This window comes from Typha angustifolia, chromosome 10, assembly GCF_048772165.1.
Source record: "Typha angustifolia cultivar Huaian chromosome 10, ASM4877216v1, whole genome shotgun sequence".
Taxonomy (NCBI): domain Eukaryota; kingdom Viridiplantae; phylum Streptophyta; class Magnoliopsida; order Poales; family Typhaceae; genus Typha; species Typha angustifolia.
Window position 1 is genome coordinate 11,013,634 of NC_133248.1, and position 25,990 is coordinate 11,039,623.

Consider the following 25,990-nt stretch of genomic DNA (forward strand, 5'->3'; position numbering starts at 1 on the left):
TTCATCTACATTCTCTTCTCGTAATTGGAGTAATTAGCAGTCTATAATGATTAATTAACTACAAGACCAGTTACAGTCTTATTTATATGAATGTGCCACGCTTCTAACTGGGTCTCTCAGTATTTAAAGTTAGAACATTATAAAATGCAACCCACCTACCAGGGCAAGGTAAGTAATTTGCTTCATTGAAAAAAAATTAAGGTAAGGTAAATAATTAATTCCTTTTAGCTATCTGGAGAAAGAATTTATAATTAAAGCTAATACCCAAGCACTAATCCAAACATGAGATGGTATTATATATTTATATCCCTATGTTGTTATAGAATTCTTACCACGCTGATCACATTTCTTACTAACAACAAAGTGACAAAAGCAGACTCTGTTTTCCCCTGCCATTGCCGTCGTCGTCGTCTTCTTCTTCTTCTTCTTCTTCGTAGTCTTCTCTCTCCTCCTCTTTAATTCAATACTATTCCCTTCCCTTCTTCTATTCGAATATAGTTGATGGTATAGGAGATGGGCTCGAAATGGGAGCCATGGAATGGTTTCCATAGGAAGAGCAACCACATCTTGGTCAAGCTCTTTGCCTCTGTTCTTCTTGTCGGAATCTCCTTCCGCCTATTCTTCTCCGATTCCAGCGGGTTGGTGCCCGTGTCGTGGTCGACGGAGGCAGTGGAGAGAGCGGCGGTTCCGGTGGCCGACGTTGGGGATGGGGAGATTCGGAAAGGTACGAGCTTTGGATCTCTTTTTTTTTTGTTAGAGTTGAGAGTAAGGAATAATGCGGATTTGAGAATTGATGTTAATGCGAGACTGGATTTGGGTAATTGTTTCTCACGACGGAAAGCTGGAGGATTTGAATCTTGTGGAAGCGTTCGATTTTGGGTTTTCTTGATAAGGATCTGCATTTGGTCTGGACCAAATTTTGTTTCTTTAAATTTTTCATTTTAGGGTAGTTCTAAAATTTTAGTCGAGACTGGTAGATTTGAAGTTCGTAACGCAAACAACTTGTCAAAATTGACATTAATTTTTAAGAAAGGGTTGCAAAACAATTACGCGTTACATGCATATGATGTGATTTTGAGATGTTTGGTGGTGAGATATGTATCAGTTGTCAGATTCGGGTGGCCTATCAACTATTGGAACTTTCTAACCGTCAGAAGTTTTTTTGTTTTCCTTAAAATTAATTAAAAAGGGAAAGGCTGAAGAACTACGTGACTTCTAGTTGACATCCAGTTCTGAAACCTCACAAAAAGTTAATATTGGAGGTTTTTGGCAAGAAAAGGTGAAGAATAACTAAATTAAAACTAGCCTTTTGGATCAGCTCAGCGTTTTCTTGTTCTCTTGCATGCAGCTTCATTTTGCTATTTCGACCAACTTAGTAGCTATCTAATCCCTCCCGACTACAATAGTTTGACTAGATTCTGACATTGCACACTCAATTTTCTGATTTCCTTTATTCTCGTCCAATTGATCTTGAATATTACAACTTTTACATTGGCGGATGAGATTCTTAATATAGCAATCGTATGGATGATTGTTAACATTCAAAAGCTTGGTCACTGTTAAATTTTACAATAAGAATCATTTTGAGTCTTTGGCCCTTCATGTTATTCATCTCTTATGACTCCTTTTGATACCTTTGCTTCTATCAGACTCGTCATCAACAGATAACACAGGCAACGTGGATGCTTCAATTCCTGAAACTACACCAGATATTGAAGAAGTTTCTCAAGAAGGTATTATACTTTAATTGTTCTGAACTTTACATTTTTGAGAATATCTTAAAGGATTAACTTTCAATGAGAAAAGCATTTGTTCCAGAACTTAGTGGTGAGTTTCGTATCAAACTTTATACAAGATAATGTGAATATCCTGCTAGACTAGATGGTGTCCACACCACTAGAGCATTTTCATTGATGACAAGTTGCAATTTTCCCACACCATATTGTCATATTGCATCTTTGCTGAGCCATGTACTGTAAAGTTCCGTCCGCTATCTAAGCTAAGGTCAGATCAATAGAATGGTTTAACTACTTTAATTTTCTTGTGTGTCGTATGCCATGAGACATAAAATAATATATTATAACTGTAATTTCTTCAAACTATTGATTAAAAAGCTTTTATAGGCATATCTTTTGTGCCTGCAATCTGTAAGTATTTATGGTTGTTGGTGGATTGTTTGTTCTGTTACTTGGGTGCTGCCAAGCATACCAGATGTCGGTATGTCTCTAGTGTCGGATCCATTTAAGGGAATCTGGTTTTCTGGTTCTTGTATCTGGTTTACTGTCCATGAGAATTTGTTTGCATTGAAAGTTTCTGAAAGATATGGCTTTGTTTCCTTTTGTATGTATCTGTGAGGTTGGCACGGAGATGGTATATGTACCTCTCTGTCTATCTATTTATCTATATATAAATCTGCAAATATAATGGTATTTATTTTCCTTCCTTTTTTTCTTCTTTCCTTTACCCTACTTTGATCCTAACTGACAGACACCTGAAATAATCGCTGTGCAGAAAAATGTGATCTTTTCAATGGAGAATGGATACCTAATCCCTCAGGACCAGCTTACACTAATGAAAGTTGCAAATTTATTGAAGCTCCACAAAACTGTATGACAAATGGGAGGCCTGACAGGGGGTATCTGTATTGGAGATGGAAACCATATGGTTGTGACATACCATTATTTAATGCAAAGACGTTTCTGGATGTCGTGCGGAACAAAAGTTGGGCACTCATTGGTGATTCAATTCTTCGGAATCATGTTCAGTCATTGATTTGCCTTCTGTCTAAGGTATATTTCACAAATATTCTTGATGCTTGCTAATAATTAATGATCCATAGTCAAGAGCTTGGTGGAGATAAATGAATCATCTCTGTAGTTGAATAAATTGTCAACTGTTCCACTTTGAGGATTATCAGACAGAGTACCATTTAATTTTACTAAATATGCCTATGCACCTACAATAGATGGCCTGATCAGCATTGTCTAAGACTCGTGCCTTAGCATTTTATGTAATGTTTAAGCATGTTGAGTGACTTTAAATGTCAAATTATTGAATTGGTTAGAGATGTTGTCAAGTTGTAAGAATATAATAGCGTGTTTATACTACTATAATTGCACTTCTTATTTTATGGGATTCATGTGAAATTTAATCTTCACTGTATTTATTAGTTTTTAGTTTTTTATTTCTTTTTCAGTCACCTGCCCAAGACTTGCTACCGAACTTGCCAAGGTCTCTTTTCTGGCAGCATGAGGTTAATTTGTACCAATTAAGGAAGAAAACTCTATCTGCCCACTGTCCTGTAGTTTTTATTGCATGCTTCTACTCTTCCTTGATCTCGTTCTTACCAAGTAGTTGGCATCACCTTTTTGAGAGTTGACATCAGGTCAGTTGAACTTGTAAAACTGAGCGTTGAGTCATTAGCTTATGCCAATGTACGGATGATAGTAGCAAGTCGAAGCAAAAAAAAATGAAGTTCATGATTTCTCTATAATTCGAACAAGTTGTTTCACTTTCAGAACCTCATCTTTCAGTCACTACAAAGCAGCAATAGAGGGCTGTATGTTGGCAGGCTTATATACTGTCCTGAGTAGGTCATTAAACCCCCTTTGAGGTAGAGGGATGTATGCTTACCCTTTATATGAAAATTCTTATCTTGTGACATGATATTTATCAGTGGTACACAATAATAGCACTTACATCTTGTTATCTGTAGCTCCATGCAAATAGTATTCAGGATAATCTCTCGTATCGTATTTGGAGCTTCCAACTTTGGTGATTAGCCTAATATACTATAAGTGTAGACATAGTAATGCACCTTGATGGCTTCTTGCTTGTTTTGTTTTTATGAAAGAGTTCTTAAAATACTATTCATATTGGACTAACACTTGGTTGCTAATGCTTCTGATAAGCCGTGATCAAGTGGTATTACATTTCTTGTTGACTCTTTAGCTCCTGATTATTTTCAGTGTAAAATGCAATGTTGATATAACCAGCAGTGCTTTTGTTAACTCTTAGGTAAATATGTCATAAGATGTCTTGATGAGGACTCTGATTTTACTTCATCATTCATAGAACTGGTATGGCAGTTTCAGTTGGTCATTCTGAAAATGATATATGATGCCTTGATTTTTATCCAACATTGTATAGTTCCTCATTATCTTGATGGTACTACACAATCCTATGTGCTTAGTATATATCTCCTTGAGATTAGTGTCTATTAACTTGTGAAATTCTAGATGCAGCTAATCACACATTGCATTCTTATTTTTCTTAGAAGATTTTGATCAATCAAATCAGCTTGTTATATAATTCAGGCAGAAGAACCTGTTGAGGTGTACCATGATGATGATTATAAATCCAGGAGATGGCACTTTCCATCCCACAACTTCACTCTGTCACTTATTTGGGCTCCTTTTCTGATCAGAGCTGACATATTTGAAAATGATGACGGTGAGTCGAAATCCGAACTCGAGCTTCATCTTGACATGCTGGATACAAAATGGACCAATCAGTACAATAGCTTTGACTACATTGTCATATCTGGGGGGCAATGGTTCTTGAAAACAGCGATTTATTGGGAGAAAAACACAGTTATTGGCTGCCATTACTGCACTGGAAAGAACTTGACAGAAGTTGGTTTGGAGTATCCTTACCGCAAAGCTCTCCATCTACTGTTCAGCTTCATCACCTCCTCGATCCATAAACCCCTAGTTATCTACAGGACATGGACACCTGACCACTTTGAAAATGGTGAATGGTTCAACGGTGGGACTTGCAATAGAACAGTTCCATATAAGAAGGGGGAGTTCAATGGCAAAGATGTGGACCATTTGATGCGAAGAATTGAGTTAGAAGAGTTTGAGAAGGCTACGGCGCTCAATGGATCAGAGAATTCAAGCCGTCTGAAGCTGCTGGACACGTACCATCTTTCCTTGCTACGACCCGACGGGCACTCAGGACCTTACAGGACGTATCGTCCCTTTGACAGCGGTAAGAACTCCACTGTCCAGAATGACTGCCTTCACTGGTGCTTGCCGGGGCCTGTAGACACTTGGAATGATTTAATAATGCAACTGCTGCTGAATGAGTGAGCCATGCCATATCTGTGGATAGTAAAAGTTTTGTATGATGTCTCATGATGCAACTGTAACTGGATGAGAAGCTTATAATTTGCATTTCGGTTTGCCGAGACTCGGGCAATTCGGAAAGCTCTTTCTTGCGCAGTTAGAAGAATTTCGCTAATATTTGTGCTGAATTGGATGCAATATTAGTGATGTAATTCAAGAACAGCAACCGTCCTGCTTTCGATCTTGTGTTGCAATAATTTTTCTGTCGGTGTCCCAATAAGTCGTAAGTGTGGCCTTACTTTGCAATCGTTGTATTAATTTATCGCTGACATAGAGATCTATTTAAATATGACAGAAATTCCATCTTCAAATTTCGACATATTTACACGCAGAGCCATAGGCTTTTTCAAACTTACGGATCACGTACAAAAGATTTTGATTAGAAATTGGGATGAAGGGAATTAATAGACCAAATAATTTCCACATCGCAGAGATGTCGACTAAAATTATCTTTGATTTTAAAAAGAAAAGAAAAGAAAAAGATCCACTCGTTGTTATAGAGGAAGAAACGAAACTTCTTGCAAACTTCTAGAAGAGTAGATGTAAGTTTAGGAGATGCGTCTAGAATAGCATTATCTTTTTATCACCCATTATTAGATTAGACAACTAGAAAACGACCCATTGCAACCTTTTGGGTCTTATTTTTCCCATCATCGTATCCATAGATTAATGTCATGCTGCTGTAATTAGTCCTAATTTGTAATTTTACAAGAACTAGTGCTTAATAAGTTCACTAAGTACATATGCCAAGAAAGTTGTGTGGCCTTAATAACATATGTCTATATTTGTAACTTTCACCATGTACTTTTGTAACCATTCCTCACACGTGTTGTCGAGAGAGAGTGAGAGAGAGAGAGAGAAAAAGACTATTCCTCACACGTGAACAATCTTTCTCTCTTATGCTTCTGGAGACTTATCAAACCTTTAATCTTGGTAGTTTATTTTCTTCGCCTCGCAAGCACCACCATTGCTGTGTCAGACGATGTCATATGAAATATAAATAAAACAATTTATGGCCCAAAATTCAATCCGTATGGAACCCAATTTTAATACGAGAATCTTCTACTAAGTTTTAGGAGCAGATATATTTCTAACTACTATCTACTGACGTTCAAAAATAAAATGTTAGGGTTGGACATTTTCCCGAGATTGTCCATGATCAGCTGCTCTTAGTATCAAATTAACAACTAAATCGATTCCTCTTGCAAAAAAAATTATGCAGCAAAGAGCTACTATTAGTTAGAATACATTGAGACGGTAGAAGAAGAAGAAGACATACCTCCAAATTTATAATCCTGTTCAAAGAAACCCGAAAGTCAATACGACACGTGAACAATAAACAAGACATACGACCGAATTGGACGCCTCTTAATTTTGTAACGATGCCATAATAAGACGTTTAAGGGCGTACGGCCTAGGCAAATAAGAGAGCATCGGCACCCATAATCCATTTCATCTTCCTTTGCCCTAAGTAATCACGTGAGTATGGGATCTTTCCAAAATACCCAAGTGAGGTGATCGATAAAAGAGGACAGAAATAATAATAATAATAATAATAATATATATTTATTTAGCATCTCCCTCATTTCATTTCAACGTCAGAGGAAAAGAAGATATTGCCCACCATCTCCTCAGTTTCAAATTGCCATCAGGAAGCCTCACAAAAGAGGACTATAAAAATTATGTGTCAAACTATGGAAGAATAGATGGATTGCACCCACCACCAACATGGTGGACTGCACGCTTCCGTTTATGCCCTTGAGTAGCCTAAAACAAAACCAGGGGATCAAGTTCCAACTCTAGTTAGGTATAAATAAACTGTGGTTCTTAATGAGAGCCATGACAAGAAGGAATACTGCCATATAATGGTAACTAAGTTTGGTGCAGGATTCTTACTCTGTCACCTAAGAAATCCTAATAATACTGTCTTTTTTCGGTTTATTTATTATTTAAGAGCTGGAAGATTGAACATGAACTAGATAAAAAAAAAGTGAACCCTACTTGAGGCAAACCATTAAATTACCGTATGATTAAAAAGTTGAAGTAAATCACATGATCTTGTAAGAAAATCTATTTTTTTTATTATTTATAAGTTTAAAAACTAAATATGAGCTAAATAAATTATTAACTCTCTTTGTATTTAAAAACTTTTAGTTGATTAGTCTATGCTTTAAGCTATATGCATCGTCTAACAATTACTCTGAACTATGAGCTATTCCTCCGAGTTAATCACACAGTCGAATCAATTTAACCTAATTAAGTCATACTACCAAATCATCAAATAACTCAGTTATCAAATAAATGAAAAGAAAAAAAAATTAAACGTTTAGCATAAGCCTTACGTTTATCTGACATCATCATCTCCACGACTCCCGATGCAACACGACTCGCTCTCCCTATTCCGGTGTCAGCGGTCACATCTATATATAAATCAAGCAGAAGCGACTCCTAAGCCTCAATAATTCCACTGATCATAGAGCTTTTATATATTCTATTCTCCTCTCCCGACCATTTCATAGAACAGCTCGCCTCCATGGAGAACGGCAACCGAGCTCCCCACGTAGCCATGGTTTCGACCCCGGGCATGGGCCACCTCATCCCCTTGGCCGAGCTCGCGAAGCGGCTCGTCGCCCAACACGGCTTCTCCATCACGCTCATCACCTTCTCGAGTATGGCGTCGAAGAACCAAAAGGCCTACTTCGACTCGCTCCCGAGCTCCATATCCTCTATGTTTCTTCCCCCAGTAGAATTGAGTGACCTCCCATCCGACGCTCGCATCGAGACGCTCATCTCGGTGGAGGTCGAGAGGTCGGTGCCGGCTCTCGTGACCATCCTCCGCGAGCTGAAGCTCAAAACCCGCCTCGTCGCTTTCGTTGCCGACCTGTTCGGCGCCGACGCCTTCGATGCCGCAATAGAAGTCGGCGTACCGCACTACCTCTTCATGCCTTCCAATCTACAACTCCTCTCCCTCCTCCTCCACTTGCCAGCCATCGCCGCCGCGACCACTTGCGAGATACGTGACCTCCCGGGCCCGGTGGAGCTTCCCGGGTGCGTTCCGATTCCCGGGTCGGAGATCCTTCATCCGCTCCAGGAACGATCAAACCCCTGCTACAAATGGATGGTCCACCACGGAGAGCGGTATCGCGAAGCGCGGGGCATTTTGGTGAACACCTTCGAGGCAATCGAGCCCGGCTCAGCCAGAATCCTACAGCAGGCCGAACCTGGCCGGCCTCCGGTTTACCCAATCGGACCCCTGATCAAGACCGGGGCTGCGGAGGTCGACGTCCACGGGTGCCTCAATTGGCTCGACGAGCAGCCGCCGCGCTCCGTCCTCTTCGTCTCCTTCGGGAGCGCAGGAACCCTAAACAAGGAGCAATTGGGGGAACTAGCTCTGGGGTTAGAGATAAGCGGACAAAGGTTCCTGTGGGTAGTGAGGAGCCCGAGCGACGAGGGGGAAACGAGCGCGGCGTACTTCGACCCCCAGAGCAAGAAGGACCCATTTGGGTTCTTGCCGAGCGGATTCCTGGAGAGGACGAAGGAGATGGGAATGGTGGTCTCCTCCTGGGCGCCGCAGATACGCGTGCTCAGCCATGTATCAACGGGTGGGTTTTTGAGCCATTGCGGGTGGAACTCGACGCTGGAGAGCGTGGTGAACGGGGTGCCGATGGTGGCGTGGCCGCTGTTCGCGGAGCAGAAGCAGAACGCGGTGATGCTGGTGGACGGGATCGGGGTGGCGCTGCGGCCGGGAGCGAGGAGGGCGGACGGGGTGGTGGAGAGAGAGGAGATCGCGAGGGTGACGAGGGAGCTGATGGAAGGGGAGGAGGGGATGAGGGTGAGGACGAAGGTGAGGGAGTTGAAGGAGGCGGCGGAGAGGGGGTTGAGGGAGGAGGGGAAGTCGTATAAGGCGCTTCAGGAAGTGGCGAACAAGTGGAAGAGGGGAGAGTAGGAGTCCCGGTCGCTGGCGGTGGAGGATTTGGGATTTGGGATTTGGGATTTGGGATTTGGGATATGGGGTGGTAGACTGGTAGTGTGGATTTTAATTTCTTTTTTATTTTTCCTTTTTTTTTCTTTTTTTTTTCTTTTTCCTTTTTTCTCCTGTGCTTGCGTAGTATATTTAGTTTAATATTGGGTGTTCTACGGTTTAGCACTACCTACGTTTCAGCTCTTTTCTCAAGGCATGTATAAAATATATGCGTCGCTCTCTGGACCGGGATTCTACATATGAATAATCGGAGAACTGTTGAGTTACGTTGTTGATTATATATATATATATATATATATATATAACCAATCAACTCTAGAGTTGGTAGATATTTTATTCATAAAAAAAAGAAAAAAAATTATATATATATATTAATTTTTTTATAGTAAAAATATTATATATGCATGAAATAAAAGATTATTTCTTAACCTGTTTAACGAAATCTTTTGAAACAGCCTAGCAGTAAAAATGAGAGGTGTTCAGATAGAAGCGTGGTTAACGATGAATATGTGTCATCTAATCTAGTAATAAACATTTATTTAATCCGTCTCTTAATATGTGATACCTCCTGATATGGATGCGAGATGACCACGTAATATTATTGTTTTAAAATTGTTGTTTTACTCTACTAAATTAAAAATTAGTAGATGTTACTAGAGTTCTCTTCCATTGGCACTACTATTTAATACTAATCTCTAATTTATTTTTTTATTTAATTATTAAAATTATAAAAGTAACTGAAAGTATTAGTTATTCTGATTATAAGTATGGTCACCCATTCACTTTTTATCATATATATATATATATATATATATATATATATATATATATTAAATAAGTGGTTTAATCCTCTCTGAAAATGAGCTCTACTAAGCATAACACTCTACAGGCACTCTCAAATGCTATAACTCCTGAATCTCTCGAATAATTAGTGCAATAAAAGACAGATGAGAGAGAGTAGCCAAATTAATGAGTCTAAGTCCATGGCAGTGGTTAGCATTAGGAGAGCATGCGCTTTCAAGTGAGGTCACGTTTGATTACGTTAAATACCATTCCAACTATGCAGTCAAATGTAACTCCTAATCAGATAATTAATTTTCACCTCCCAAGAGCACCAGAATAAATGGGGTCCATTATGTATTCTGAGAGACCACGTCCACATGCCCTGTCTTGGGTCCCACCCACCCACCCCACCCACTCTAAAACGAGCCACAGCAAATAATTGTCCCAATAAGTGGCGGAGGAGACAAAGTTCTCAATCATTAAAATGGAATAGGAGCTCACTTTTCTTACATAATAATTATTATTATTATCATTATCGTTATTATTATTCTTCAATTATTTGATTGACCTTTGAGTGGTATAGAAATTGGAAATGCACCAAACTTTCTTTTTAATATTTTATAAGCATCAATGCCTCCTCGTTTTGAGGTATGATTGGCAAAGTTTAATTTTGAGATATTTACGTCGACTTATTTTGAGTTCTACGTAGTACAAGAGCGGTCAGTAAAATCGCCAGGTGTGCCAGGTGTCAGGATTCTGACGCTTATGTCTCAAAAATATCTTCCTCAAGAGAGATTTTTTTACATATATATACCTCTCTAAAATATCAAAAGAAAGAATCCTCTATTAATTGGTGAAGAATTATTTGTTAGGAATTAGATGCACTTCTGTAACATGCTCACTCCTCTTATCTTCGCAGCACAACGAGGAATGTTGGTTTCTAGAATTTTCTTCTTTTTCCTTTTTAGAAGTTGCTAAGTAGAAGCTTTCCAGCTTCGGAGCGACCTTTTGGTTTCTTGCCGGGCTGGAAAAACACAAATGCTCGTTATCGTCGACTAGCTCGATAACTTATTAAATAGATCAATTGGGCCCGAGAACAAAGCTAAATAAAGGTAGATAATAATTGAGGAAAAGGAGTCGAATCTTGAGATATTCTATTACTCAATAGTTATAGGAAGACTGTTTGACTCAGGATTCTTATATTTTTTGCACCATTTTAATATAATATAATATATATTTAATTTTTATATAATAGGTAAAAAATATTAAAAATAAATTGTGCTAATTTTCAGCCGGGTTGAGTGTTTATGAATCAGATGATTGTCTCATACACATACCTGCTGCCGACCATGGGAATAATCTATGGAGCCCATGGCAATTAGTTGAACTTTTCCACTGATTTACGTATAAGACTCCACTAATTGTAACGATTTTAAATTTTAGTATGTCGCTAATGGAACAGACTAACTATCCATGCTTAATATTTAGCTCATATATCTGGATGTACCCGGAATTAAAAACAATTTCTGTGACTAGCAGTTCTGTGCAACTAAAATTTAAATTGAAAGTACTATAGAAAATTGGGCAAATACTTCAATACCTCATTCCAATTTCTAATGTTAATCCTGCGGATGATAGTTGGTTTTTATCTCCTTTTCTATTGGGTATCAATTTTTAGTTATTCTTTAATAATGGATTTAAGGAGTAGAAAATCATTTAGAAACAGCATATTCTCGTTTTCAATATATATATATATATATATTGAAAGGTCTGTATACCAAGATTCTTTTTTAAGTAGCAGGAATACAATTAACATAGGGTGGCTCAGGCCATTTTTTTGTGAGACGCTCATAACTGGCAGGCCTAACTAAGCAGTGGGCCTGGGTATTATTATACCTGCTTGTAAAGCAATTAAGTTTTCATGTATATAAATGTGTGTGCATATATATATATATATATATATATATATATATCATGACCAGGTCACCGACTTCAATTGATTCACGACCCACGTTTTTCTTTCCATTCACACCAACTTGTCGTGATATGTTTCATTTATGCGGATCGCCGCTGCTCATTACTATTAGTACTAGCTCTTCATCAATGGCGCAGAACCGTAGTAAAAATACACGACCGAGATGGCACCGACCAACAACTGCCACGTAGCCCTCCTCTCCAGCCCCGGCATGGGACACCTCATCCCCCTCGCAGCGCTTGCCCGCCGTCTCGTTGACCTCCACGGCCTCTCTGTCACCATCTTCGCTAACCCCGGCGACTCCTCTTCCTCCGCCTACCAAAACTTCATTACTACCCTCGCAGACAGCAAAGTCAACGCCATCTCCCTCCCCCAACCTCCTTTAGACTCCCTCCCAACTGACGGCAAACCCGGCTCCCATATCCTCTTTGTTAAAAATTGGCTCAAATTTAGTTTTCAGCAAAAATTCAGCAATGTTCAGCATTTCTGTGCCGCGCGTTCGAACGCGCCCTGAGGGCGTTCGAACGCGGGCTCAGACAGAGAGCAGTCTGTGAAGCAGGCGTTCAAACGGTCCCAGCCGCGTTCAAACGCGAGCCAACCCGAGAGTAGAATTTCTGCATGCGTTCGAACGGCCCCATCCGCGTTCGAACGCGAGCCAACCCGAGAGTAGCTGTTTCTGCAGGCGTTCGAACGAGCCCCTCCCGCGTTCGAACGCCCCTTGAGTTTTATTGTATTAACACTGGGTGCGTTCGAACGCGCCCCAAGAGTGTTCGAACGCGACTCTGAAAACCCCCTTTTCTGAACCTGACTATAAATACTAAAGTGGGTTTTCTAGGGCTAGTAGTTGAAAAAAAAACATTAATGAGGGTTGAGCCACCATTGTATTGAGAGTGATTAGAGTTGTTAAACTCTTTGTAAGTAAGGGATTTGCATAGTAAAGAAAATTGCTCCGCCCATGGACGTAGGCACATCGCCGAACCACGTAAATCTTGTCTCTCTCTCTCTCTATTGTCTCCATTGTTGTCTTTCTTGGTGCTTGCATATATTAGGATGTTAATCCGTGGTTAGAACTTGCTTAGGACTTTTCTAACACTATTAACATCCTTATTGGAGTATTTGAAAGCTTTGCATTAGGTTTTTCTTTCACTATTTCCATTTGAGCTATTTGGGGTGAAGGTCTTGCTTCCGCTTCGTTCACCCATTTGGTAGATTTGCACAACACTCTTCACTGTCAACTCCAACCTTGGTCGCCTACGTGGCATGCTATCGTCCCTAACCTGCACCTCCCGCCTCGTCGCGCTCATCGGCGACCCGTTCTACCTCAACACGATCGACATCGCCGAGGAGCTCGGCGTGCCGTTCTACGTCTTCTTCACGACGTCGTGCATCACCTTGTCGCTTGCTTTCTACCTCCCCCTCCTCGACGCGGCCTTCCCGGGACAGTTCCGAGACCTGCCAGAACCGGTTCGGCTGCCCGGCTGCGTCCCGATTCGCGTGGAAGACCTCATGGAACCGCTCCTGGACCGGTTCACCGACTCATACGAGGAGTTCTTTAAAATGGTGAGGCGGTTCCGAGAGGTCGATGGGGTGCTGGTGAATAGCTTCGACGAATTGGAGGCAGGGGCAATTCGGGGATTCAAGGAGACGAAGGGGATCCCTCCGGTTTACCCGGTAGGGCCGTTGGTTAAGTCCGCTCCGGTCAAACAGGACGACGGGCACGTGTGCGTGAGGTGGTTGGATAACCAGCCGCACGAGTCGGTGGTCTACGTGTCGTTCGGGAGCGGGGGAACGCTGACGTGGCGGCAGACCCAGGAATAGGCCTTGGGCTTGGAGATGAGTGGGCAAAGGTTCTTGTGGGTCGCCAGAAGGCCACTTGACAAAGAGGCCCATAGTACTTTCTTCGGTGATGGGGATGTGGATGGCCAATTGGGCTTTTTGCCAGATGGGTTCCTGGAGAGGACTAGGGATTTGGGCCTTGTGGTCCCTTATTGGGCCCCACAGATCGCTGTTTTGGCCCATGGGTCCACAGGTGTGTTTTTGTCCCATTGCGGATGGAACTCGACTCTCGAGAGCGTCGTCAATGGCGTGCCGATGATCGCATGGCCGCTCTATGCGGAGCAACGCATGAATGCGGCCGTGCTGTCAGAAGATGTGAACGTCTCCTTGCGTCTTACGTTTAATGAGGACGGTTTAGTGAGAAAGGAGGAGATCGCGAGAGTGATCAAGCATTCGATGGAAGGGGACGAAGGGGAGAGATTGAGGAGCAAGGCGCGGAGATTAAGGGACGCAGCATCTCAAACGTTAGTTGAGGGTGGATCTTCCTTCAGGGCAATGTCGAAGATTGTGCAGCAATGGAAGGAGTAATTGGCATGTAATAATTAGGCTAAGATTATCGCAATTAAGTTTATTATTAGCATTGATATATGTTCTAATCTCGTCGTGAATGATGAGATAAATATCATGTATTAATATAAACCCGTTTTATTTTTAATTTTTTTTCTAAAGAGTATTTACCATGTTGTCTAATCTAATTTGTGAGATTATCTGAGAAATAACCAACATTTTGCCGTCTCTCACGCACGCTAGGCTGCCAAACAATTCCTTATAGAAAAACTAACAGTAGAACTAAGATATGATTCTGAGACCTTAACATTACTCGCCAAGACACTCTTCGCACTATGCCGGAGTCGTAGCTACCGGAAAAAACTAGACCCATCAAATGACAAGTACGGCTCATACTCCTCAAACCCCATCATGTAATTATCAATATCCACCATGGATGAACTGGTACTTGCTGACGCTATTACAGCAGAGTTCAGCTCAGTGAGATCATTTGCTCCCCCTCCGTAGCTACTGTTCACATGGAACGGCGGCAAAGGGCAGTAGTTCGAATCCGACGTCGCCGACGAGAAGAAGGCGGGCGAAAAGCTCGACGCAAGGCTACCATCCATCTCCGTTGTCCGGTCGTCTTGGCTTAGACCTTCAGTCTTCACCTGGAGGCCTTTCTTGAAGCTTAGCGGCAGTTGGTGGTCAGGATGAGTTTGGCCTTCTTTGTGATCAGATGGTATTGGTGGGTTGCTGTGGATTAGCTGCATGCTAAGTTCTTCAGGTGATTGTGTACTTGTGATTGGTCTTGGCTTTTGGAGGCAAGTGTGTGCTCCTCTGTAGCTGATGTCGAAGATTGAAGGGTCCTCGTCGGATCTCTGCACTTGTTTTGTTGCAAAACATCCCTGGGCGTTGCGATGAGTGCAACGGTAGTAGCCTCTGCTATGTTTAATGAACACAAATCAGCACCAAATTATTTGCAATCAAACTTGTTTGTTTGTTTGTTTTTAATAAATGTTATTTTTTGGGGGGGTCAGACACTTCACACTTGTTGGTGCGCATCACATTGGTGTCCATCCATTGACTAACAATTAGGAAAAGAAGAAGAAGAAGACTGGTCCAAGTCAAGCAATAGATGAAATTATAAGTTATAATAACCAGAAAAAAAAAATCAAGGAAGACTAAGAATAAAAAAATATATAGAAGACTAGTAAAAGGGAGATTCATCTTGCTTTTATTATTATTATTAATATTTTACAATTTATTTATTTATTATTTACCCTTACTTCCGTTATCTAAAGAAAATAATCTTAGTTAAAAACAAAAAAGTACCTAAAATACTCTTCGGCAAAGTTATCAATTAGAATATTCAGGACAAATATAAGACAATAATAGCACAAAAAATAGATTGTTTTTTTTTTATATATATAATTTCTTCTTCTTCTTCGGTACCCAAAGCATTGAACACTCAAGTTTCTGGGTAGATGCACGCACACCATGGCAAGGATGACATCAATCTCCCCGCCTATCTACCAATTATTGGGGCAGCCGTAATTAAATGACTCAATTATAGGCACAAGAAGAAGAAGAAGAAGAAGAAGAAGAAGAAGGTTTTTTAGAATTTCGTGGTAGAAGTTAAATTAATCACAAATAATACTAACCTTGGAAATTTAGCTCCGAGAATGTCCTTTTGGCCATACTTCCTCCAGCTATAGCCATCGTCCGGAGTCCCTTCTATAGTTTCCCCAGATGAGACTCTCACTTTGGTACTCCATTTCGGCAAAGCCTTCCTGTGTTAGTAAAAGAGTATTAATAATCATCTTTAGTTATAATTAGTTGCTAATTGAGTGGTAATTAATGGTACCTCTTCTTGGACATCTCCCGGAATTTTAGCTCCTTGAATGCCCTTCCCGAATTCTCGCTTCCGGGGCTGCCGCCAGTCGACCGGGGGGAATCCGACGCCGTGCTGTTCGGGCACGGCGGCTTCCGCGAGCTCTCGGAGTCAATGATTAGTTTGGCCATGGAGATGGCTTTGTTCAAAGTGGAGTGCAACTGCTGTGCTATTGATTTGGATAGTGTGGTTGGCGTATTAGACTGGTTGAGATTGGACTCGAGCTGGCTCGTCTGCTCCTCACCTTGGGTTAGCACATTGAGGAGCGCGTTCATGTCTTGGATCAACTCGCTGCCCATTTTTGAATTCAAAGTTTGACAAGAAGATATCTAGGAGTTGGTTTCAAGGCTAGCTAGTACTCCATTCCTACTCAGGAATGGAGACAAAGAGAGCTGGATGAAATTTGAGATTAAATGGGGAACGAGTTGATCACAGAGAGAGAGAGAGAGAGAGAGAGAGAGAGGTGAGAGGGTTTAAACCTGAGGAAGGCCAAGGTTTGATCGTTGGGATTTAAAGCCATTGGGTGGTGATGGTACGAGAAAGCAGTTTGACTAAGAATAGGAGAGATTCTTTATTTCTTTCCTCCTTAAAATTGTCAGCTGTGGACTGGTCTACGGTCAAGATGGCATTTGAGTCGAAGTGACTCACAAAGAAAGAGTGAGATGAAGACTGAGAAATGGAAGCATCTCAAAGTGCTGACCATTTCCACTCTGCTTAGGGGGTAAACAAAACAAAAGGAAGAAGAATAAATATAGAATTTTTAAGGAGAGATCAGTGAAAAGAAAGGAAGAATGATCGCTACGATCTACGAATCTTCGAACCTACCTCCGCGTTAGAAAGTGATGTCAGTGACGGATCCTATGCTGACGACTGTGGTGATTGGATAATTAATAAATAGGGATTTTTATAAATCACATCCTATATTATGCCTATTTTGTGATTCGCACCCCGTCTTTGGGGATTTTATAACGCGACACTTCATTTTTATAGTAATGTTCATTTAACACCCTGAATTAACTTAACCTAACTATAATCAAACAGAACGATATCAGAAAGAGAATATTCTATTATAATCTATTATATAATTTATAATATTTCTAAATTACCCTTGTACTCATCTCTAATTTTATTCATAACTTAAACCTCTATAATTTATCATCTCATAGCTCCCCAAACTATGAAGAACATCCCTAAATGTCAAGCTGACCTCAAAACTTCCAAACCCCAAGCAGTAACTCCCCAAACACCAAGCCATCGGAGTTGAAAGAGCTTGTAGTCGGAAGGTTGCAGCTTGGAATTAGAGCTTCCCAAAGCCTACATCACCAAAACACCAAGCAGTTGAAGGTTGAAGGAGGTTGCCTTCCAAAGTTGCCCAAATGACAAGAACTTCTCCAAGCCTACATCACTCCTCCTAAGTTAGGATTTTGGGGTTAGTTTCTGTAATCATTTTTAGTTGAATGCTATTTTGGGGTTTTAGGATTTAAAGACAACTCAACCCATTTTGGGATTTTAGGGTTTAAAGATGATTTCTTAAGGGTATTTTAGTAATTTTTGAACTAGAGTCACATAAATCATATAACATGGTTAATGTCAGTTAGCTAAAATAACATTAGGGTGTTAAATGAATATTACAGGAAAAATGAGGGGTCGCATTATAAAATTCCCAAAGACGAGATGCGAATAATAAAATAGGCAAAATATAGAGTGTGATTTGTAAAAATCAAACAGGAACTCACGTAAGCACCTCGTACATTGGAGGCACAAGTTTGTAAAATTAAAGTTAAAAAGAGTTTGCATATGGGCTTCACTATTTATAGATTCTCCACAAAACCTATTAAGTTCTCCAGGATAAGTCATCAAGCTTGGCTTGAAGCGCTTGAAGTGCAGTGAATTTGATTTAGTTGGCAATTTTTTGTCATTCACAAGGTAGTATTAGTCCCTGAATATTTCTATTGGAAACTTGGGGAGGTTACCTTCAGAAATAAATAGGAAAATTAAATTGAACTAAAACATGAGCATCGCGAAACTTGTATAAACATTTATTTATGCTGGTCCTGCAACAGTCTGCTTAGAAATCATATGCTAGCACATGGATCTGATTAAGCCCAGAAGTGTGAGTAATTTATCTTTCCTTTAGCCAATATATAAATTCCTCTTAACAAGACCATTTCATCTTGCAAGCTCTGCATAGGAGGAAGACAACAATAACACCTCAAATCCCATAACATTGCCTACAAATATTCTAAGATTCCACTGGGACGATGGCAGTATAAATCTTCAGGATTACAAAATGATGTACTGCTTGCGACTGAGTATGATAACTCGTAGAGGTATATTTTGATCATCAACTGACCTACAAAATTTACAGATTCCTAAAAGTCAGAATTCTGTGATTGACTTGGAGGCGAACTCTGATATTGCATCAACTGCTATTTTTTCAGCTTTATCCTGATTCAGCCCAGTGGACTCTTGGAACTTTTTGCCAATCTTGAAAGAGTGGTCGCCACCATCAATAACATGCAGCTCATTCTGGCAATTCATCTTCTTCCGGGTGGATTCAAGCTTATCCAGAGGACACAAGCCATCTTTACTTCCCTGTAGAACCAATCCACTTACTTTTTAAGTAATTTTAGTTCTACATGTCAAGCATCACGATGACTCTGCCCATCATTATGTGGCAGGTGACAAGTACACCAAACAGGTTATAGATGAACAATTAAAGAGACTTATCCTTGATTACCTGTACAAACATCACTGGAACCTTCAGCTGCAACAAAATTTCATCCCGAACTGCTCCATTGATGCCCTGCATCACAGTGATATTGCTAATTGAATTAATCATAATGATATATGCCTTTATGGCTGATATAGATGAAGGCTTGCTGCCTTGCTGGCAAGGGTGATGTTAAGTTCTCATCTGTGAAATAAATTATGTCCTTACTTTTTAGACCGTGTATAAAGTATCATTTGATGAGAACAAGGATAACATGAGAATATGACATTAGTGTGTTTTTAATCCAAATGGAATAAGGAAAGGATATAAGAAACAAAAGACATAGGAAAAGGTCACTGATGCTGCTGGTTGCAACTCATATATGAACAACTAACAACTAAGGAATCTTATCTACATGGGTCTCGATGGAGGAAATCTCTCGCATCCTTGCTTCAGTAAGAATGCGAAATCTGAATTATTATAAACTTTCATAACACCATGAATGTGAAGGTAGCAAATTGTGGGGGCACTTCCTTCCTTTGTTTCTTTAATATGATAAATTAGTAGCCTCCATTTAAAAGAAGTATATATGTGGTTAATGAATCCAGAGAATTGCCATTATGCAAAAAGATGATAAACAATAATAATACCTTCAGTGGATAACCCAAGCATATAACTGCTGAGACATTGATATCTTCTGTGGCAGCTACCATGCAGCTAACTCTGCACCATAGAAACTCTACAAGTGTTCAAACCTTACAAGCAGCTGGCTGACAGAATATCAGTGATCTAAGAGAATAAATAGAACATATTTGTTGTTGAGTAAATCACCTTGAACCCATTGACTTCCCCATCAGAACCAAAGGGTGCCCAGGATATTTTGCAAGAGAATCTTTCACAACACTCAAGTGATGATCAACTAATTTTTCTGCTTTAGGAGGAGCCCTACGTTTTCCCCCAGATATATCTGTTAAATGCAATTCAACTCAATCCTGTATCTGCACTTTATTGCAAACAAGAAATGTCTGTATATAAATGGAGTAACACCCTTTTGCACACCTGTCTTTTACTTTGCCATTGGAATTAACACTTGTGAAAACAAAATCTCAAGTACGAAGCACTTTTCAAGACAGCAATACAAATTGTAATCTAAAACACTTAAAAATTTGATACAATACACCAAATTACCTGATCTGACGCTCCCTTGTGTATGCAATGGACAAATAAAACTATAGATGGATGTAATAAACCAATAAAATTTGTGCCAACATCTATAGAGTCATCAATCTTGACCTCTTACTTCAACTATCTACACAGTCACTCAAATCAATTTATTCACTCACATGGATAGTCAAAGGTAACTACTTCAATGGCACCTAATGCATCTCCTACCATCTTCTTCCATCTGAAAAGGATAAGTGGATTGTTCAGTTAAAAATAGCATTATACAGATAATAGCAAGTGTGCAATTACGAATGGCATAAGCATGTAAATACAAGTACCTGCAAATCAGAAAGGAGTCCATGCACTTCAAAGTAACAGTTTTTTTTTCATGTAAGAGAGTCATAAACTATATAATTGCATTCAAGAATCTTCCAAAATAAAAAGAACAGACAGTTTTGAATAAAAAAATAGGGTCAAGAAATTTTTGAGTCATTTGGTTTCATGTGTTACAACAATGCAGCATCTATAAGGTTAACAAAAACGAATTTAAATAAAAGTTATATTTTCCATATTTTCTTCTCATTAAAGATTGAGAGAATGTGTTTTAACATCCATTTAATTAAAGTGGATATCAAAATGCAGCATATGAGCACTATTTAGCTCTTGAAAAAGAAAAATCATGGACTTCATAAACTAAAAACTAGTTTTTATATTGCACCTTGCATGTATAAACACAGTCTTTCCAAATACATGAATGGGCTGTTTAGCTGCAAGTATTTGAAAAAATTGCATCTACATATATTAAGTGAATATAAAGACTAGTCTTTAGTTTATGGATCCCATTTTTTGTTTGCATTGGTTTCTCATTTTACATTACACATGCTGCATCTTAAAACATATGAAACCAAACGACCAGTGAATCAAACGTCCCCCCCCTTCTCTTTTTCGCTGAATATGAGTTATGAGTTGTTTGTTAGACTTCAGCTAGGGATATATATAGATATATATACACACGCTAGTATCAAATCACATTAAACTAAGATTAACTACCAGTATCTTCAAGAAAGATCGAGACCTTGTCAAATAATCCTAACTCCTCCTAATCTTTCCTGCTAGGTATAAGCTACTTAAATCAAACCAGACACAAATCTCAACAAAATTATACCAAAAAAAAAAAAGAACGAGGTTTCACGAAACCATCCAAATATGCGAAATTTAATGCTCACTTGAGCATCCACTCGGAGGCGGATGGAGCACCAGCGCCATGAGCGAAGACGACGAGAGGCGACTCCTTCTTCGAAGACTCCTCCGTAACCTTCTCCCCGCTTTCATTCCTACGACGACGCTTCGATGGAGGAGGAGGGTTGGGAGCCATGGGAGGAGGGCAGGAGGCCAAGAAGAGAAGAAGGGTATCCACGGGAATCCCTAATTTACAAGCGCGGGAATTTTGCAACTAAGATTTAGGAGTTAGGACGGTCAACAAGCCGAAGACGAAAGAAAGAGCTAGCTTTTCCTCGCTCTTGTTCGGCTTGAACTCAACCACGAGTTTAGTTTAGTTTACTTTAGTTGACATATTGAGCTAACTCAAGTCAAGCTCGTTCAAAACAAATAAATTTATGAAACCAAAGATCTCAATACAATATAATAACTATACTACCTATTAATTAACAATTAATTTTCAGCCATTAAATAGTAAGTATTAAGGTCAAATCATATATATATATATAATAATTTTAGAGGCTTATTGTATTAAATAAGTAAGTCAATTTTGAATTAAATATCGAGCCAAACAAAGTAGATTGACTGAGATTCATATATACCGAAATGTTTCGGGTATTATTTTGCAAATCACCACTTGTAATTTAACCTTACTCAGTTGATATAATCTAAAGTAGGAGATGGCGACTTTCAATTACGTCACAAGGATGAGGCTTTTTGTGATAATACTAAAACGTAGGTAGTGATCTACAAACACCTCAAGATTTTACCATTTGAGTAAACCATTCCCTCGCCACCTAGAAAACTCCTAAGTGGGCCCTATTGGGCCTTGAGTCGGATATGATACGACTCTGTACGGGTTAAGCTGGGTCTGGTCTGGCCCAGCTCGTTGACACCGACATCATAATCACAGAAAGACTACAGTAGACATGATAGCATAGTACTCCTTAGAATCTAAGCATGGTCCAGTTTAGCTTGTTTTTAAGTTTGAGATCAATGGAACTTATCCGCATTGATCTACATGACAGCTATCTCCAATAGTAGTCTTAGAACTAGCCTTCTTTGTTTGCTTTTGTCTCTTTTAACCCTGTGACTCCTACTTATTACAATTCACAGGTGTTGCTGGATATAGCCTGAAAGAAAATATATGAGACCGTAAAATTTGAACAAGAACGGTAAAAATATGATCACAGCTCACAGCCAATTCCAATCATATCACTCCCATCTCATTTGATGTTCAAATTATTGGGCAGTGGTTGCCCACTTACTTGGTGGGCAGTACAAGTCGGCACAAAATTTATTTCTAGAAACTTTGATGGTTCGCATAAAATCTTTTTCCATGTGCATGAAACTCATCATTGCGACTATGATTTGAAGTTCCCACGGCATGACTTGATTTGTTGACTTGAGACAACCATGCACATGCCGACATGCGATGCTCTGTTGAGTTGAAACGTTTACATGCACTGATGTACTCATGTGCGAGTATTCCCCATAATTAATTACTAATCTTTCTGTGATACGAGTGGTTAGGTCTAAGTAAACAAGATTATCATACACTTATACATAGCTAATCATCATTTCCACTTGTCATAGTGCCCCCAGAGACTAAATAGCCGACTAGCAGAAAGCCGAAATGTTTGATTGATACCAGCAATGCATATGGACATGGGATGGGGGATCGGAAATTCTAAAAGCATCAGCCTCTTGTTCCTAAAAGAAGTCCCACAAAAAAATAAAATTAAAAAGAAGGGGAAAAGAAAAGATCCTTATTCCATATGGCAGACCTTCTTTAATATTAGACAAGTACATCAAATCAAGTGCAATCTAGTTGTCGAACGCCGACTGGGCAAAGGCCTCAAAGGGTTGATGATTGGGAACGAATTATAGTTGTACTGCGAGGATCTCATGATCCTGGCCACGTGGGTTGGCCCCCACAAGGGAGGCCATTGTGAAGTGTGGACTTACATGGTAGATAATTAAGCGTCTTGGTAAGTTAAATTTATAACTTAATTAATGGATCAATCAATAATGTAGGTAGCTAAAATTTCTATAGATAAATAACTTTATCTAAAAATAGAAGACAAATCGTTTACTTCAAAAATAGCCAATTAGGACCGATTTAAAAATATATATTTTTATTATTATTATTCTCAAAAAAAATTTATTCTTATATTTACTTATATTATAAAATAAGAATCTAATCATTACCTTTTTGGTAAGATATAAAGTGAAAAAATAATAAAAAAAGATGTTCTATCTTTTTTTTAAATTACCACGAATACCATTTGATTTAATATAAAACAGATTGATAAATAAATTTTAAGGATAAATTAGTATATGGTATAAAATATAATTTTGATGAATAATATTTATATTCTAGAATAAGATAATTATAATATTTAGCTGTTATTTAGAATAAAATATATATTCCTAATTGAGTTTTAAAAAATTAGATATTTTCCCCCTTCTAAGATACATGGTTGACCAATTTGGAATGCGCAGTCTAAGTGTGTTCGCTAATGAGAACAAAGTACTTTCCCACCTGGCCAATCATCCTAATTGTGGACACGTGACAATCTGAACCCAAGAGGGACCCAAATCAGGATTCCGGACCCTTCGTCATTACGATCCGATCAGGGTCCTTGTAAGCAAAACATATCCGGGCCCTCCACCTCTGAGATCATCCCATTTGGATCTCACACTACAAAGCGTTTTATATAAATATAGTTACCATTCTACATCCATCCAAATTCCAAAATGAGAGGGAGACAAAGATGAAAAGATTCTTTAATTTTATGGGTCGAGTTTGGTGTTCTTCTTTTTTTTTTTTTTTTTTTAAATTTTATTTTATGGAGTGATTATATGTAGTGTAGTTTAAAAAGATTTTCGTACTGCTGCAAGGACTCGAAGAGTAGTGAAGGTGGTTGTCAGCCTCCGATTGGCTGACAAATCATAGGCAGCAGTTAAGAAAAAGGAAAAAAAAAAAAGCCAATATTTTGACAGCCTGAATGCAGGAAATTCCTGCAGCCTGGGCTGCAAAGGTCTGCTGCTAAGTGCTAATGTCCATGGTAATAAATATATGTATGAAGTGCCATCGCTAGCTATCCTCCTATCAGTATAAATAACAAGTATACAAAGATCACAAACCAAGCACTTGTTACTAGAAATTGTGTCATCTGCAAAGACGAGAGGGAAAACCAAAGATGGAAGTGTACTTTGTCTTCATGAACTTTGATCCTGTCTACGAGCGCCTTCAAGGAAATAGGTTCGCAATATCCAACTAAATCTACGTTTCTTTCTTATTGGCATACCGATTTCTTCTATTTCATGTTAACTAGCTTAAAGAGGTGTGTGTTATGCATTGTGTTGGCAATATATATAGTAGATCAAAGAAAGGTAAGGAGGTTCTTGATGCTTACCTGAACAGCAAGCATGACAAGTTGCTAGCAGAGCTCCTCCAACCAAACACCTACAGGAAGAGATCTTCTTTGGCCATCGTAGATGGATTCGCCGTAGAAATAACCCGAGAGCAGGTACACATGCATAGTCTTATGTACCGTACCGAGTTCAATGTTCTGTTGCAAAAAAGCTCTGTTGTTAGTTCTGATGCAAGATTCTTGCTGCTATGTTTGTATCATCACAGGCAGCCATACTTAGATCAGCTAAGGAGGTGAGGCTGGTAGAGAAGAATCAAGAGTTCGCTTGATTCCAAGAGATGCATGTAGTCCAAAAAAAAAAGGTAGGTAAATAAAAAAAGTGATTATAATAAGAGCAGATGCTCTTATTCTGATAGCCTTTGAAACTGGAAGGCGTTGCAGTTTAGAAACGCAAGGACTTGTATTTAGTAGTGTGACTTTCTGTGCTCTGGCATTTTGACTTGAATGTAAAACTTCCTAGTCTAAGATCTAATAAGACTGGCCAAAAGTCTCCATTTGACTTTTTAAAGATATATATATTTTTTTATTTCTGTGCTCGAAGACTAGATATTGATTAGATAAAATACCAACCCTCTAAAACTCTTTAGATATAGATGCATTTAGGTTCCGCTAAATTTTTTTAGCTAAGTTGTCTAGTCTAAATTTCAAATTATATGCATTGCCGAACTGCTCTTTCAAGTCATAAGCCATCAACCATATTATCGAGCCGTTAAGCAAAGTTATCAGATTACCCAATAATTTTTTTTATAATATTATTTGGATTGGAGTTAAACCCATGACTTTCCTGGTCATAAAGAAGACAACTACTAACTCTTGAGGTTTTTGTTTTTTTTTAAAAATTAATTCTTAAGGTAACATTAGAGAAAGACTTCACTTTCTGGCAGCAGATAGTCTACAGACCAGACTACAGGACATTTGTGCAGTATATGGTTGGCTACCAAAACCTTTCTGTATATTTAAAGGCCGCCAAACATGAAATTTCTGCAGCCGAGGCAGTAGACAGATCTCAATCCTGAGCCAAAGTTTTCCAGAAACCAACAAAAGACTAGCGTAAGGTAAAGAATCTTTTGCAATTGTTAACGAAGAGTCAAACGCAGTGTTGGGTGAGCACTAAAGATTGGAATTGCTCTGTGAAATATTTCACGCAGTTGAAGCCCACAACACTATAGCAATATTTATTAGAAGCTACGGATAATGTTAGGACACATAGTTGGGCCTCTTCCAGGTCAACATGCATGGGTCCATTTCTAAAATGCGTAAAAGTATTATGTCACCAATGTCAGTAAAAACCTGGCTCAGCCCACTTGCCATGTCCGATGATCGGATGAATTTGGTCATCTGTACGACTAATTAAAACTGACATCCAGATG

The 25,990-nt window shown here is 39.2% G+C and overlaps 5 protein-coding genes and 1 pseudogene across 7 annotated transcripts; 4 read left to right on the plus strand and 2 right to left on the minus strand.

Moving 5' to 3' along the window:
* Nucleotides 1–324: 324 nt before the first annotated feature.
* Nucleotides 325–5,440, plus strand: LOC140769327 (protein trichome birefringence-like 25). Its single transcript, XM_073109999.1, has 4 exons — nt 325–724; nt 1,650–1,733; nt 2,512–2,789; nt 4,317–5,440. Exons 1-4 carry the CDS (start codon nt 514–516, stop codon nt 5,091–5,093), a joined length of 1,350 nt encoding a protein of 449 aa, XP_072966100.1. The 5' UTR covers nt 325–513; the 3' UTR covers nt 5,094–5,440.
* Nucleotides 5,441–7,471: 2,031 nt separating this feature from the next.
* LOC140768476 (UDP-glycosyltransferase 72B3-like) lies at nt 7,472–9,373 on the plus strand. Its single transcript, XM_073108758.1, has one exon. It carries the CDS (start codon nt 7,663–7,665, stop codon nt 9,073–9,075), a length of 1,413 nt encoding a protein of 470 aa, XP_072964859.1. The 5' UTR covers nt 7,472–7,662; the 3' UTR covers nt 9,076–9,373.
* Nucleotides 9,374–12,811: 3,438 nt separating this feature from the next.
* Nucleotides 12,812–14,370, plus strand: LOC140768477 (hydroquinone glucosyltransferase-like; annotated as a pseudogene).
* On the minus strand, nt 14,366–16,551 carry LOC140768478 (uncharacterized). 2 transcript variants are annotated; one of them, XM_073108759.1, is made up of 3 exons: nt 16,059–16,551; nt 15,856–15,984; nt 14,366–15,136 (listed from the first exon to the last, which is right to left on the minus strand). In XM_073108759.1, exons 1-3 carry the CDS (start codon nt 16,382–16,384, stop codon nt 14,563–14,565), a joined length of 1,029 nt encoding a protein of 342 aa, XP_072964860.1. In that variant the 5' UTR covers nt 16,385–16,551; the 3' UTR covers nt 14,366–14,562. The 2 variants fall into 2 exon arrangements, with proteins under 2 accessions (XP_072964860.1, XP_072964861.1); XM_073108760.1 differs by having other exon boundaries at nt 14,370–15,133.
* Nucleotides 16,552–18,116: 1,565 nt separating this feature from the next.
* On the minus strand, nt 18,117–21,503 carry LOC140768462 (uncharacterized). Its single transcript, XM_073108740.1, has 6 exons — nt 21,189–21,503; nt 20,142–20,203; nt 19,630–19,765; nt 19,449–19,521; nt 18,826–18,891; nt 18,117–18,680 (listed from the first exon to the last, which is right to left on the minus strand). The coding sequence occupies exons 1-6, from the start codon at nt 21,335–21,337 to the stop codon at nt 18,465–18,467; spliced, it is 702 nt and encodes a 233-aa protein (XP_072964841.1). The 5' UTR covers nt 21,338–21,503; the 3' UTR covers nt 18,117–18,464.
* Nucleotides 21,504–23,407: 1,904 nt separating this feature from the next.
* Nucleotides 23,408–25,123, plus strand: LOC140768463 (subtilisin-like protease SBT2.5). Of its 2 annotated transcripts, none has more exons than XM_073108741.1 (3): nt 23,408–24,448; nt 24,566–24,716; nt 24,827–25,123. In XM_073108741.1, exons 1-3 carry the CDS (start codon nt 24,387–24,389, stop codon nt 24,887–24,889), a joined length of 276 nt encoding a protein of 91 aa, XP_072964842.1. In that variant the 5' UTR covers nt 23,408–24,386; the 3' UTR covers nt 24,890–25,123. The 2 variants fall into 2 exon arrangements, with proteins under 2 accessions (XP_072964842.1, XP_072964843.1); XM_073108742.1 differs by having other exon boundaries at nt 24,569–24,716.
* Nucleotides 25,124–25,990: the final 867 nt, after the last annotated feature.

Coding starts and splice junctions, on each gene's coding strand:
- LOC140769327 (XM_073109999.1), top strand. CDS start 514: ATGGGCTCGAAATGGGAGCCATGGAATGGTTTCCATAGGAAGAGCAAC. Junction 1,734..2,511: donor TGAAGAAGTTTCTCAAGAAG/GTATTATACTTT, acceptor ATCGCTGTGCAG/AAAAATGTGATCTTTTCAAT. Junction 2,790..4,316: donor TGATTTGCCTTCTGTCTAAG/GTATATTTCACA, acceptor TATATAATTCAG/GCAGAAGAACCTGTTGAGGT.
- LOC140768462 (XM_073108740.1), bottom strand. CDS start 21,337: ATGGCTCCCAACCCTCCTCCTCCATCGAAGCGTCGTCGTAGGAATGAA. Junction 19,522..19,629: donor GGGAAGTCAATGGGTTCAAG/GTGATTTACTCA, acceptor TCTATGGTGCAG/AGTTAGCTGCATGGTAGCTG. Junction 18,892..19,448: donor GCTTGGGTTATCCACTGAAG/GTATTATTATTG, acceptor ACTGTGATGCAG/GGCATCAATGGAGCAGTTCG.
- LOC140768478 (XM_073108759.1), bottom strand. CDS start 16,384: ATGGGCAGCGAGTTGATCCAAGACATGAACGCGCTCCTCAATGTGCTA. Junction 15,985..16,058: donor CGGGAGATGTCCAAGAAGAG/GTACCATTAATT, acceptor TTACTAACACAG/GAAGGCTTTGCCGAAATGGA. Junction 15,137..15,855: donor CTCGGAGCTAAATTTCCAAG/GTTAGTATTATT, acceptor CATTAAACATAG/CAGAGGCTACTACCGTTGCA.
- LOC140768463 (XM_073108741.1), top strand. CDS start 24,387: ATGGAAGTGTACTTTGTCTTCATGAACTTTGATCCTGTCTACGAGCGC. Junction 24,449..24,565: donor GAGCGCCTTCAAGGAAATAG/GTTCGCAATATC, acceptor CAATATATATAG/TAGATCAAAGAAAGGTAAGG. Junction 24,717..24,826: donor TAGAAATAACCCGAGAGCAG/GTACACATGCAT, acceptor GTATCATCACAG/GCAGCCATACTTAGATCAGC.
- LOC140768476 (XM_073108758.1), top strand. CDS start 7,663: ATGGAGAACGGCAACCGAGCTCCCCACGTAGCCATGGTTTCGACCCCG.